Raw genomic sequence first — 13,864 nt, 5'->3', positions numbered from 1 at the left:
AAGATAAAACAACAACAAAATCACTCCTTTGCTCAAACCTCCTAATAGCTTCCACAATACCAGTCAAGTACTCACAATGGTACTGTGCTGTGCAATATGGTAATCACTAGGCACAAGTTGACAATCTAAACTGTTAAACTGGAATTAAGTGAAATAATGAATTTAGTTCCTCTGTCACACTATTTACACTTCAAGCCACATGTGGGTGGTGGCTACTGAAGAAGATGACCATAGACACAGAACATTCCTATCACCACAAAAAGCACTGGACAGCCCTAAAGAAATTTTAGAAGTATGCCCCATATGCTACTAGCTCTTCAACCCTCTCCTGTCATTCATCTTGCTTACTTACTCCAGTCACATGGGCTTCTTTATAAAACTCTCCTCATTCCACCTACAGACCGCATACCTGATCTCCCCAGCTAGCATCTAGCACCATCTAATAAAAACATAGTTGCTTGTTTCTTGCTTTATCTTTAATTTGTTCAGTTTGTGCTCTGTCTCTAGGCTAGAATGTAAGGTCCATAAGAGCAAGAGTTTTCCTCTTCTATTCACTGTTATCCCCTACCTACCAAATGTTTATTAAATGAATCCATTTATTAACCATCATATATCAGCTTAAGGAAGTGTAAGAACAAAAAATAAATATGAAAAAGTGAACAAATGCTGGAAAAGAAAACCCAGATAAAAATGAAGTATGAGTATACAAGCTGATACTGCTTCAGGATTATTTTGCAGTTCTTTCAGACCAAAAAACAAAATTTGAGTCCTAATTTTAAATTCATGTACAAATTTATTTTTAAAATACAAGCTTAACAAGTAACTTTACTATGCAGGTAACAGCCAAGAGCTGCAACGTATCCTGAAAAAGCAGAAGGGAGAGTCAACCAGTACCTTGTAAATCCGAATGTACTCTTCAATGCTCAAGTCCCGGAATTTTTGCCACAGTGAAAGTGCTTGCACATCGCCCAGTTCCAATCGCTGGAAGAACTCCTGTGCCGACTTTGCTACACTTTTATCATCTGCTGCTTCTTTATTAACTTGTACATAAACCTAAAAGTACAATAGTACATTAAATAAAGTATGTTACCAGTCACTGTTATCTCTAATACGGAAATAAAGCAAAAAAAGCACATGTTCAGAATTCTCATTTAATTTAACACAGACCCCCAGGGTAAGAACACCTATTTAAGACTAAGCTGTTGGTTGGGCTTGGTGGCTCACGCCTGTAATCCCAGCACTTTGAGAGGCTGAGGTGGGCTGACCACCTGAGGTTGGGAGTTTGAGACCAGCCTGACCAACATGGAGAAACCCTGTCTCTACTAAAAAACACAAAATTAGCCAGGCACAGTGGTGCATGCCTATAATCTCAGCTACTTAGGAGGCTAAGGCAGGAGAACTGCTTGAGCACGGGAAGTGATGGTTGCAGACTGGGCCATTGCATTCCAGCCTGGGCAACAAGAGTAAACTCTGCCTCAAACCAAAAAAAAAAAAAATCACTAAGCTGGTATTTCTACGTTGTTTTGTTCCCCCACACCCCAACAGGCCAAATTATTATCCTGTAACTTCACTGAGAAAGGCTGAATAAAGTAAGATGGCGCAATCTGGCAAAGAAACAGCCAAAGGATGATTTAGCATTTGCTTTTATGAAAGATTTTTAAACTGTGTTCTAAACAGCTTACTGTGTAAAGACCAGTAAAATAGGTAATATTGGTTAAAAAAAAAAGACAGCTTTTGGATAGTTGGTATAATTATGCTCTAAACTTAGTATCTTAAAAACTGTATGGAGCACCCACTCTGGAGTTTTATTTTGCACCACCTGTCTTAGCTACTTTAGTTCCATACCCAGCCAAGGACTAGCATGAAGTCAATGGCTTATTAAGGGCTCAGATATACTCTTCTAGCTCTATAAATTTGTGTTTCCAATGTAGTTTCAATCATTTTCCAGTCTCTAAAATATGTTAATAAATGACATTGAAATATTAATATTATAGTTCAAGTAGTACTGAAGTTATACATATGGAATCCAAACATTTTATTTACAAATTATAACTCACTTGCAGGTTGAAACATCAATAACTTTACTATCACATTATTTCCAGAAAGCTATTACAGTCTCATGAAAGCAATAAAAATTGGTCAATAAACTATGAAAAAATAAGGCTTCTAAACTCTTATAGTGCTATTATCAAAATATCAGGACAGCAGTATATGGATAGAAAAAATGATTTTATTGCTGGAGGACACACTGGCTTATACCCACTAGATATTACCAGCAAATGGGACAGGGCATTAAACATCTCTCAAGGTAAAAATGTTTCAGCTTTCACAAATGGTTTATGTTAATTACTGGAACGATAGACTTAAAGAAATAAATACTGCTAAAGAAAGGTTAAAATTACCTTTTGTTCCCCACCCCCCAGAAAAGAGTTAACATAGCAGGCCTTGTACTGTTATATTAGAATATTTTGCTTACAAGGTTGATTACTGGCTGGCAACTATTAACTTAGATTTTTGGAAATGTTTCCACCAACTTAACTGATAAAAGTGGTCGCTGGGCCGGGCGCGGTGGCTCAAGCCTGTAATCCCAGCACTTTGGGAGGCCGAGGCGGGTGGATCACGAGGTCAAGAGATCGAGACCATCCTGGTCAACATGGTGAAACCCCGTCTCTACTAAAAATACAAAAAATTAGCTAGGCATGGTGGTGCGTGCCTGTAATCCCAGCTACTCAGGAGGCTGAGGCAGGAGAATTGCCTGAACCCAGGAGGCGGAGGCTGCGGTGAGCCGAGATCGTGCCATTGCACTCCAGCCTGGGTAACAAGAGCGAAACTCCGTCTCAAAAAAAAAAAAAAAAAAAAAAAAAAAGTGGCCGCTGTGCCTAAACTGTGTGTGCAAACAATACGGCCTAGGCTGCACCTACGCTTTCCTTCTGGGAGTTTGGGATTTAGTACATTCTAAGCAGAGGCTACCTACAAGACCAGCTCTCAACAAAAACTTTGGACATGGGGTATCTAATGAACTTTGCCAGTGGACATTTCACAGGTATTCTCATAATTTGCTGCTGGACATATTATGTGCACCCTGTGTGACTCCACTGGGAAAATCTGGAAGTCTGGAAAGTCTGGTTTCCTCTGGACTTTACCACATACGTGCCTTTTCCCTCTGCTGATTTTGCTTTGTATGCTTTCACTGTAATAAATCATAGCTACAAGTAGGACTATGCTGAGTTCTGTGAGTCCTCCGAACAAATCACTGAATTGGGGTGGGAAGGGGTGATCTTGGGATACTTGACACATAAAAAAACTGATGTCGCCGGGTGCGGTGGCTCACGCCTGTAATCCCAGCACTTTGGGAGGCTGAGGCAGGTGGATCACGAGGTCAAGATATCGAGACTATCCTTGTCAACATGGTGAAATACCGTCTCTACTAAAAATACAAAAAATTAGCTGGGCGTGGTGGTGCGTGCCTGTAATCCCAGCTACTCAGGAGGCGGAGGCAGGAGAATTGCCTGAGCCCAGGAGGCGGAGGTTGCGGTGAGCCGAGATTGCGCCATTGCACTCCAGCATGGGTAACAAGAGCGAAACTCCGTCTCAAAAAAAAAAAAAAAAACAAAAAAAACCGGATGTCTATGTAGTCCTATTAGTAAGTCCAGAATAATATGTACAATGCCAGTTAGAAAACAAAGAAGATTTTGGTAAGGTGTGGGAAAACAAAGAGGTAAGATAGTAAACTGCAGACTTCTTGACTTTTGAATGACCCAGCCATTGACAGCTGCTTAACAGCCGAGCTTACAGATGTTAAAAACATAAATACATATTCACAAACGGTTTTTTATTCTATCTCTCACACATATGCACATGTGTACACAAGTTTAAGTAAGCATATGCAAAATGTCCTTATTTTCACAAAAGACTTCTCCAAACCCCAGCCCCCCACCCCCTGCCCCACCCCGCCCGCCATAAAGCCTTTCTGCAGGGTGAAGTTTTTTGTTTTTAAATCTAGGACTTTAAACTCAAATAGCCAAACATTTAAAAATCTACTATGCATTCAAAATAGAGATATGACTATTTTACAAAAAACTTCACCAGAATCTTCTCTTTCTTAAAAAAATAGAATACAAAATAAAAAGCCCTTCTTAACATGTGAATATTCTGAGTGTTTCTGCAATATGTAGTTATAAAACAAACATTAGTGAAACTAAACTGACACTATCAAACAGAAGAACTTTAATAAGCACTTCCCAATATACTTGTAAATGCATAACATAAAACTATACAGTTACCATGAACCTTTTCTACCCTTGGAAAGGATGCATTTTGAAGATATCTTCCCTTAAGGCTAGATTTAGACATAAAGAAATAAAAAGGCAATTTTAAATTTGGGTTTGATAATAAGAAGCATGGCTTAGCAAAGTTTTTGAGGATGGAAACACAATTTTTCTTTTAAAAGAAAAAAAACACACACACAGTTGTGTTTCCATTAGGGAATAAACTAAATGTCTTAGACTTCTTTAAAGAAATATTAACATTCCCTTTCCACTATTTCTAGATGTTGGGCCTGTCAAAAAGCATAATATTTTATTTTGAATTCAACTGAGATAATTATAGTAAGCTCTTGGGCTGATCTGCCCAAATATAAAGAACTAAGCATGAAATTAAAAGCAGTAGGATAAGCCTTTCTTATGCCTTTAAACTTGATCCTAGAATATCATTAGCCACATCGGCTGAGTTTAACCCTTTACTGTGGGGCTCTAACCCCACTTCTAGCCATGCCTGTCTTAGAAATATTGAGAATAACTGCCAAGGATGGTTAGCAAATCTTAGAAACCAAAGACCCTTTTATCATATATTTATGTCATCTATCTTAAAATGCACTGAATTTTTACCTCATTGTTTAGAAAAGAAGATGTAAAAATATTAATGATTATAATTTGAACAACTTCATTGTTTAATGTTGTTTCATGCCTTGATCAGAAATTTCTTAGAGAACTGCTAGTTGATTCCTAATATTAAATGAAAAATTAAAGACATTCAAATGAGTTTATATAATTAAAACTGAACATATCAATACTGCAAACAGTTAACAATAAAGCTAAAATGCGGTAGGTTAAAAAAAAACAACTAATTTGAGCTAATTCATGAGTTATCAAATTTCTCCTCCTGAATACATTATTTGTAGCATATAACTGTATTTCACCTTCTATTCATCTTTTAATATTTGGAATCTCCTCTTTTTACTCTGTGTACATACATAACCATATTCATGATATTTTACATCTTTATTCAGGGATGATAATTATTAACTCCTCCTAGATCACCACACACTAGCACGTAATAAATGTTAACATTTCTCATGCTGAAAAAAGTATTTTTTGCACATTTCAATGGTGTCAGATATTTACTGAGCTATTAACGTGTACTATGTCCTTGCTAGGTATTTCAAAACTCATTCTAAGAGGAAGACTAAGAGGACAATAAGACACTGTAGTATTGTCCCAAACAAGCAGAGATGGTAGAAAGGCAAGCAGTGTTCGGAAGGGACAGCAAGGAGCAATGGCCAAGTGGAGAAACTGCTAGGATAGAGGAAAGGAGAATTACCTGGATTGGGGAGGAGATGGGGAAGATTTCCAGGAGGAGAAGAAGGTAACAAGCCCCTGGGGTGGCGCAGACCCTCCGTGGGAAATGGTTCATGGTGTGTCTACATAGCGACCTGGTCTCCAGGCCAGTGGACAGGGAAAGGACCACCAGCTGATGTCGGTCCAACAAGAAGAGGTGCATGCCTCCAACCATCATGTAGGCGGGGATACTAAACATATAAAAGACCAGTGTGCACTGAAGACAAGAAGAATCCTCTAGGACTGTCCTAGGAAGCACATAAGAGCCTGGGGACTTTGTGTGATTTGGGAAGTGGGAAATCCTTAACAATGGCTTACACTGACTCTTACCACTCTCAAAAGTGATGGCTGAAATCAGATTTTCTTACACTTATAAGAACTATTTCTTACATATAAATATCATAGAGGAGCAAAATTCATACTAGCCATAACAATAGCATTCCCTGGAAAAAAGAAATGTAACCTATCCAATGATGAAATTTTGAATGTAATTTTCATAAAATAAAGACTTCACCTGCATAAATATCCCTACATATGACAAGAATTGATTTAGTCTTGAATTATTTATTTAAAGTTGAGAAATTGGTGACTCTAAAGTTAGGAAAAACATTGTCTCTTGAGGAATAGATACTACTTCCATGTTTTTAAAAATGAGAGCAAGTAAACAGTATCACTCATTAAATTGGTGCTTTGATCTTGTCCTATTTTTTAAAATACGTTTTGCCTTCTGATATGGAAAGCTCAGAGTCAAAGCTATTATATAATATTACCTAGTAATATATTAACCCCTGACTTTCTATTTTTCTTTCATTAAACACTCATCACTGTAATTACCTTAAATCCTTTTAGAAGGGGCAAGGTAGAAATACTGAAATAGAACCTTTGGAGGTCATTTTGAAGTTAAGAAAAAATTTATACTATCTGTGTTATGTACCTTTTTAAATTTTTGTTTTTTGAGAGACAGAGTCTCGCTCTGTCACTCAGGCTGAAGTGCAGTGGCATGATCTTGGCTCACTGCAACCTCTGCCTCCTGGGTTCAAGTGATTCTCATGCCTCAGCCTCCCAAGTAGCTGGGATTACAGGCACACACCACCACACCCAGCTAATTTTTTTTTTTTTTTTTTTTTTTTTTAAAGTAGAGATGGGGTTTTGCCATGTTGCCCAGGCTGGTCTCAAACTCCTGAGCTCAGGCAGTCTACATGCATCAGCCTCCCAAAGTGATAGGATTACAGGAGTGAGCCATTGCACCCAGCCTACATAACTTTTTAAAATATCAGTGCTAGGATACAGGCTAATGCATACTTTATTGATATGATATTTATCTCTTATGAAAGGCTGCCCTTATATTTCATTGTCTGTGGTTACAAAATCCATATTAATAGGCAATATGCAATGAGTCAAGTTCTATTAATAAAACCTTCTGTAGCAAAAAAAAGTGGTTATATATGCTTAGAAATACTGTTTTAGATATTAAGGTCTATTCAAATAGTTTAAATCTAGAAGAAAGCCTAAAAAGTTACTTTTAAAAGTATTATTAAAATAGGTAAAAGTAAATGACACCCGCATATCCATTATTCAGATTTAATACTTGTTAACTTTTACCATAAGAAATTACTTTTTGGCTGGGCACAGTAGCTCACGTCTGTAATCTCAGCATTTCGGGAGGCCAAGGTGGGCAGATCACAAGGTCAGGAGTTTGAAACCAGCCTGACCAACATGATGAAACCCTGTTTCTGGCCAAAAATACCAAAAAATTAGCTGGGTGTGGTGGCACACACCTGTAATCCCAGCTACTTGGGAGGCTAAGGCAGGAGAATCACCTGAACCTGGAAGGTGGAGGTTGCAATGAGCCAAGATCATGTCACTGCATTCCAAGCTGGGTGACAGAGCAAGACTCTGTCATGGAAAAAAAAAATTACTTTTCAATATAAGTGGAAAGGTTTTTTTTTTTAATATATTGTCCAAAGCTTACTGCAAATGTTTTCCTGAATGACTTAACATGAATTCTAAGTAAAAAATATATTAGCTATTTAACAGCCAATTCACAAGGGAAGAGGGAACTATAACCAAACTACTTCCCTGTTTTGTGACCCCCCCAAAAAAATAGAATAATTAAAGAAAAAATTTCAAATGCTGTCCAACAAAAGTCCTAAGTCCATGTACAAAACAACCAGATGTCATGGGAAAAGAATGCTATTAGGTACAGAGAAAAACCAGTAGTAAAGCATATGCACCAAAACGGAAATGCAGTAAATGACTGTGGGTGTTATATATTTTCATCAAAGAAATTCTGAAATTATCAAATAATATCATTTCCAACCTGGCTGAGAAACTTAATATACTGATACTGATTATAGTATAATTTAGAGAATACTAATCACAGTACAATTTAAAGGAGGGCAGGACATAAAATCTGCTACTGGATGGCCTAAGCCAAATTTAAAACAAATATGCCAGAAGGTTGAAAGTGCTAGAACGAAACTACTAATTGTATACCTGGTATAGCAACTCAGGGGATGAAAGAAACAAAAATGCTAGGTACACAATTAAACCAGTGGAAATCAATGGCTCATAAAGGCATTCTACAGTGCAGGTGTGGGGGCATTCACTCCATAGAACACTCAAGAGCCAGCATACCTGTGCCAGAATCCAGGGTTTGGCCCTTGGTTTCCTCTGTAGTAAACTGTGTTAACAAACTAAGTTAAATTCTGACAAATGGTAATTAGTGTATTCTACAACAGTTAATTATTTCCTGGACAAACAATACATTTTATATTCCACAATTTAAATATAATTAGAGAAGGGAACGAAAGAACTATAAGAACAAATTCATTCAGACATTTACTCCAAGTCATAGTATTTAAGTTTGTGGATAAGGAAGATAAAGAAAACATCATTCTTCCTCTCAAAGAGCTCAATGCTAACTACAGCTTGATAAAGAAAAAAAAAAACAAGTGTCCGACCAAAGTTTTGAGAAAACGGATTTTCACAAATAAGAAAGAGTAAATACAGATCATCTTAAAGTTTTTCTTCCAGGAAATCAGCCAATATTATTTACCAATAAACCAAACACTTTCCAAGCTTAGGATCACTATAGCTGACTTTCTGGTCACCTATTCTGGTTACCAGAAATAACAATGGGGCAGAGAGTCTGTATTACCACCTAAGCTGTCTGGGACACTGCAGGGCATGCAAAGGCATCTTTCAGTTAGTAAATAAATTCAGTTGTTGACTTTCAGATTTTCTTTTAGGAGCAGAGTAACATCATTTATTAATATTTGCTTAAAGTTAACAAAAAATTCCTCACTTATGCTAACAGTTTTTTTGAAAGTAATCCAAAGTAGCAAATGTAATTTTAAAATGCAAACAGAGTCTATAAAATTAGCATAAAGATATAATAAACCTGGAGGCTGCCATTTTAGGCTTTGAATGTTTTCTGTCCTACAAAGGAAGGAAAAGAACAAGTGAGTACTCTGATGGTCTTGTTTTCTACTACAAATAGCAAAGTGCATGTATCTGACTTGCCTTCTTTTATCTTTAAATGCAGTAGCTGGTGAGTCTATTGGGCAAAAGAATACTAATGAAAACAACACCATTATTATTCAACTTTTTAATTATTCATAGAAGTACCCTGTTGACCTTATTCCTTCCTTATGTGTACCCACCAGTAAACAACCTCTAACATAGATGTTGACCTTCCAGTTTTTTTTTTTTGAAATGGAGTTTTGTTCTTGCTGCACAGGTTGGAGTGCAATGGTGCGATCTTGGCTCACTGCAACCTCTGCCTCTCAGATTCAAGCAATTCTCCTGTCTCAGCCTCCCGAGTAGCTGGGATTACAGGCATGCACCACCATGCTCAGCTCATTCTGTATTTTTAGTAGAGACAGGGTTTCTCCATGTTGGTTGAGCTGGTCTTGAACTCCTGACCTCAGATGATTTACCTGCCTTGACCTCCCAAAGTGCTGGGACTACAGGTGTAATCCACCATGCCCAGCCCACTATTTTTGAGTCTCTAAAGGCAGGAAATTATATTAAACTACATAGAAAGAAATACATGCTTAGGTTTCCATGGAACTTGAAAACAGATTTTACTGAAATATTTAAAATATTGTACAGCCTCGGCAACACAGTGAGACTTCACCTCCACAAAAACCCTGGAAAACCTATACCTACATTTGGCCAGGCACAGTGGCTCACATCTGTAATCCCAATACTTTGGAAGGTTGAGGTGGGAGGATCAACTGAAGCCAGGAGTTTGAGACTGGCCTGGACAACACAGCAAGACACTATCGCAATTTAAAAAATAGGCTGGGTATGATAGCTCACACCTATAATCCCAGCACTTTGGGAGGTTGAGGTGGAAGACTGCTTGAGCCTAGGAGTTCAAGACCAGCTGGGCAACACAGGGAGACCCTGTCTCTGCAAATAATAACAAAATTAGTTGGGTGTGCTGGTGTGCGCCTGCAATCACAGCTACTTGGGTTGCTGAGGTGGGAGAATCATCTGAGCCTCGGAGGTCAAGGCTGCAGTGAGCTGTGACTGTGTCACTATACTTCAGGCTGGGCAACAGAATAGACCCTGTCTTAAAAATATAGACATATTAAAAGATAAAAATACAATGTCATAGAAAACAAAAGTTTACTATTTGCAGAATTACATAAAAACTTTTGAAGTGGGGCAGAAGAAATATAACATTAAAAAAATAACTCTCACATGTCATGCTGCACTCTATGCTGCAATCAATGATACAAGGTCTCCAAGCAGGTATTTGTATTTTTGGTATCATAGGGTGTCTATGTGGGCCTGGACCTCATGAAGGTTGTTAAGCTTGAGGTAACATTACTCAAATGTAAAAATAAATAAATAAATATAGTAAAAACTCCAGGCACTAAGGGAACATGCTTTACTTATAGACAACCATAAAGAATTATTAATTTTTAAATTCCTATCAATAAAACTCTTAATGGGAAAGAGATGAAATCTTTTGGTTAACATGAAAAATCAAAATGCAGTCATTTTAGAGTGCAGTAAAGGCATGGACTCAGGAAAAAATGGCAAACCTTTGAAGGCCTTTTAGAACTAGAATATGTTTTTGTTCAATTTAACTGCAAAGCAAGCTGCAGGGGAAAATCATGTAACAGAAAGGAAAACGATGAAGCACACCGTGGCTTTAGCTGGAGAAGTCAAGCATTATTTTCACAAGTGCTCTTTCTCAAACATAGGTAGAACATCTTTAGTTTGATCCTCTGATCTGTCACCAACATGGCTGACAACGTATCTGTATTTCCATTGTGAGGCCCAGACAACAGCAGAGATAACAACAGGGACAATGAAGGGAAACACATCCCTGGAGATTGTTTGGACAGGAAGGGCTTTATTAATAAACTTCAGGAAGAACTGAAGATAAAGCAGCAAAGTACCCAAGGGACTAAGTGAAATCGAGTAGATGAGCATTCACACTGAACAAAAGCCCGGAAAATGAGGTGAAAGATATAAATGGAAAAAGCACACACAATTTCAGAGAGAAATACACATGCCATGCCCCACACCAGAAAAAGAACAAAAATATTCATACTTTTCAAGTCTAATTGATATATAGTTATTACCATGAAAAAAGCTGCAGTACATATTAACTGACAGAAAATTGAGAAATTTGTGTTGAATCATTATCTTCCATGTTTATTCTAAAAAGATTCTACACCTGAAGAAATACTGTCCCAAATCAACTAAAATAGCATTGAAAAAAATCTCAGATTAGGAACCAAAAAGAATAACCTAGTAATATAAGTGCAATATTTTCTTTCTTTCTGAGACAGGGTCTTGCTCTGTTGCCCAGGCTGTAGTGCATATCGTGACCACAGTTCACTGTAGCCTTGAACTCCCGGGGTCAAGCAATCCTTCTGCCTCAGTCTCCCAAGTAACCAGGACCACAGGCACAGGAACCGTGCCTGGCTACTATTTTATTAATTCATGGAGGCTGGGTCTCACTATGTTGCCCAAAATGGTCTTGAACTCCTGGTGTCAAGCAATCCTTCTGCCTTGGCTTCCCAAAGTGCTGGGATGCAGGTGTGAGTCACTGTGACCAGCCAAAAGCAACAATTTCAATTAAGTTTTGGTTCCCGTTTTACAGAACGTATTTTTTAAACCTCTGGAGGTTGGTGCGGTGACTCATTCCTATAATCCCAGCATTTTGGGAGGCAAAGGTGGGTGGATTACCTGAGGTCAGGAGTTCAAGATCAGCCTGGCCAACATGGCGAAACCCCATCTCTACTAAAAATACAAAAACATACTGGGTATGGTGGCACACGCCTGTAGTCCCAAATAATTGGGAGGCTGAGGCATGAGAATCGCTTGAACCTAGGAGGCAGAAGCTACAGGGAGCTGAGATTGTGTCACTGCACTGCAGCCTTGGTAACAGAACCAGACCCTGTCTCTAAATAAATAAATAAATAAATAACCTTTGGGATTAAAACTATGTTACCAAGCTGCATAGAATTTTGAAAACAATTTGAAATGTCTTATTGCCAACTTACTTCAAAGAGATGCTGTAAAGGATTGGACTGCAGTTTTTCTTCATAGCCAAATAGTTGGAAGCCAGTTCCCAGAAGACCTACCATGATAATCCGTAAATAAAAATGATAAAGTTGAACAATAGAGAAACGCCATGACAGAAAATAGGCATAATTCCATAAAAAGCAACCTGGCCAGGCGCAGTGGCTCACGCCTGTAATCCCAATACTCTGGGAGGCCGAGGTGGGCGGATCACCTGAGGTCGGGAGTTCGAGACCAGCCTGACTAACATGGAGAAACCCCGTCTCCACTAAAAATATAAAAAAGTTAGCTGGGCATGGTGGCACATGCCTGTAATCCCAGCTACTTGGGAGGCTGAGGCAGGAAAATGGCTTGAACCTGGGAGGCGGAGGTTGCAGTAAGCCGAGATCAAGCCATTGCATTCCAGCCTGCGCAACAAGAGTGAAACTTTGTCTCAAAAACAACAACAACAACAACAACAACAAAACCTGTTATAATTACGTATCCTGAGAACTATTTTTTTTTCAGAGATGAGGTTTTGTCATGTTGGCCAGGCTGATCTCGAATTCCTGACCTCAGGCGATCCACCCACCTAAGCCTCCCAAAGTGCTAGGATTACACCGCGCCCAGCCGTATCTTGAGAACTATTACAGAATACACTTTTATCTTCTATGACCCCATAAACTGACACAAGTCATATTCAATATATTTAACCATGAATTCAACATACTAAATAGATCACTGAAATTAAGCTCATAGAAACTAACAGGTTATGAGCACATCAAAGGTAGACTCTAGGACTAATTTATCTTTGTACTAACAGTGCTGAACACCTCCCTAGTAGATGTTAAAAACTAAACATTTATTAAGCAGCTACTCTGTTGAAGTGACATCATAATGCTAGTCCCTAGGCACTCAAAATTTATTTAAAAAATTGATGGAAAGTGATTTCAAACTTTCTTTTTAAACTTGTAGGTATTAATGCAAAGACAGCAATGGTTTTGTTGTTATATTAGTTCTTAAACAAATAATTGGAGGAAAACAGTAAAAGGTAAAACTTGGAACATCCTTGACTATTTCTCAGGTTCAAGGTAGCCAAGCAACAAAATTCCTTAATTTGACCACGTAAAATTTTTTAGTCTTTGATGATAAATTCAGAGTTCAGGGATAGTGTTAATTTAAACCTATTAACAACAACAACAACAACAAAACAAAAACTAAGGCTTGTAAACTACAAATTAAAATTCCTGGTACAGTCTGGGAGTATATAGACTCTTCAAGTATTCTGCATAAAGATGATCATAATTTCCATTTGAAAAAATACATGCAGCCTGGGTCAAAAGCAGTATTAATTTTATTAGCCAGGTGCAGTGGCTCATGCCTATAATCCCAGCACTTTGGGAGGCCAAGGCAGGGGGATCACAAGGTCAGGAGCTCGAGACCATCCTGGCCAACATGGTGAGACCCTGTCTCTACTAAAAATACAAAAATTAGCTGGGCATGGTGGCACATGCCTATAATCCCAGCTACCTGGGAGGCTGAGGCAGGAGAATCACTTGAACCAGGGAGTCAGAGGTTGCAGCGAGCCAAGATCCCGTGACTGCACTCCAGCCTCGAAACAGAGTAAGACTCCGTCTCAAAAAAAAAAAAAAAAAATTACTGGCTAGACATGGTGGCTCATGCCTGTAATCCCCGCACTTTGGAAGACTGAGGTGAGA

The 13,864-nt window shown here is 38.3% G+C and overlaps 1 protein-coding gene across 2 annotated transcripts in view; it reads right to left on the bottom strand.

The window, feature by feature from the left end:
• Positions 1-13,864, bottom strand: part of RARS2 (arginyl-tRNA synthetase 2, mitochondrial) — an 81,462-nt gene that overhangs the window by 16,424 nt on the left and 51,174 nt on the right. For both annotated transcript variants that reach the window (XM_003922944.4, XM_074397714.1), the window contains 2 exons: positions 12,149-12,225; positions 895-1,053 (listed from right to left, as the gene is read on the bottom strand). In XM_003922944.4, the coding sequence (XP_003922993.1) occupies positions 895-1,053; positions 12,149-12,225 (236 nt within the window). The remainder of the gene's footprint in view (positions 1-894; positions 1,054-12,148; positions 12,226-13,864) is intronic.

Source organism: Saimiri boliviensis, chromosome 4 (assembly GCF_048565385.1).
Source record: "Saimiri boliviensis isolate mSaiBol1 chromosome 4, mSaiBol1.pri, whole genome shotgun sequence".
Lineage (NCBI taxonomy): Eukaryota > Metazoa > Chordata > Mammalia > Primates > Cebidae > Saimiri > Saimiri boliviensis.
The sequence above is the reverse complement of the archived record's forward strand: the minus strand, read 5'-3'. Positions and strand labels throughout refer to the sequence as shown.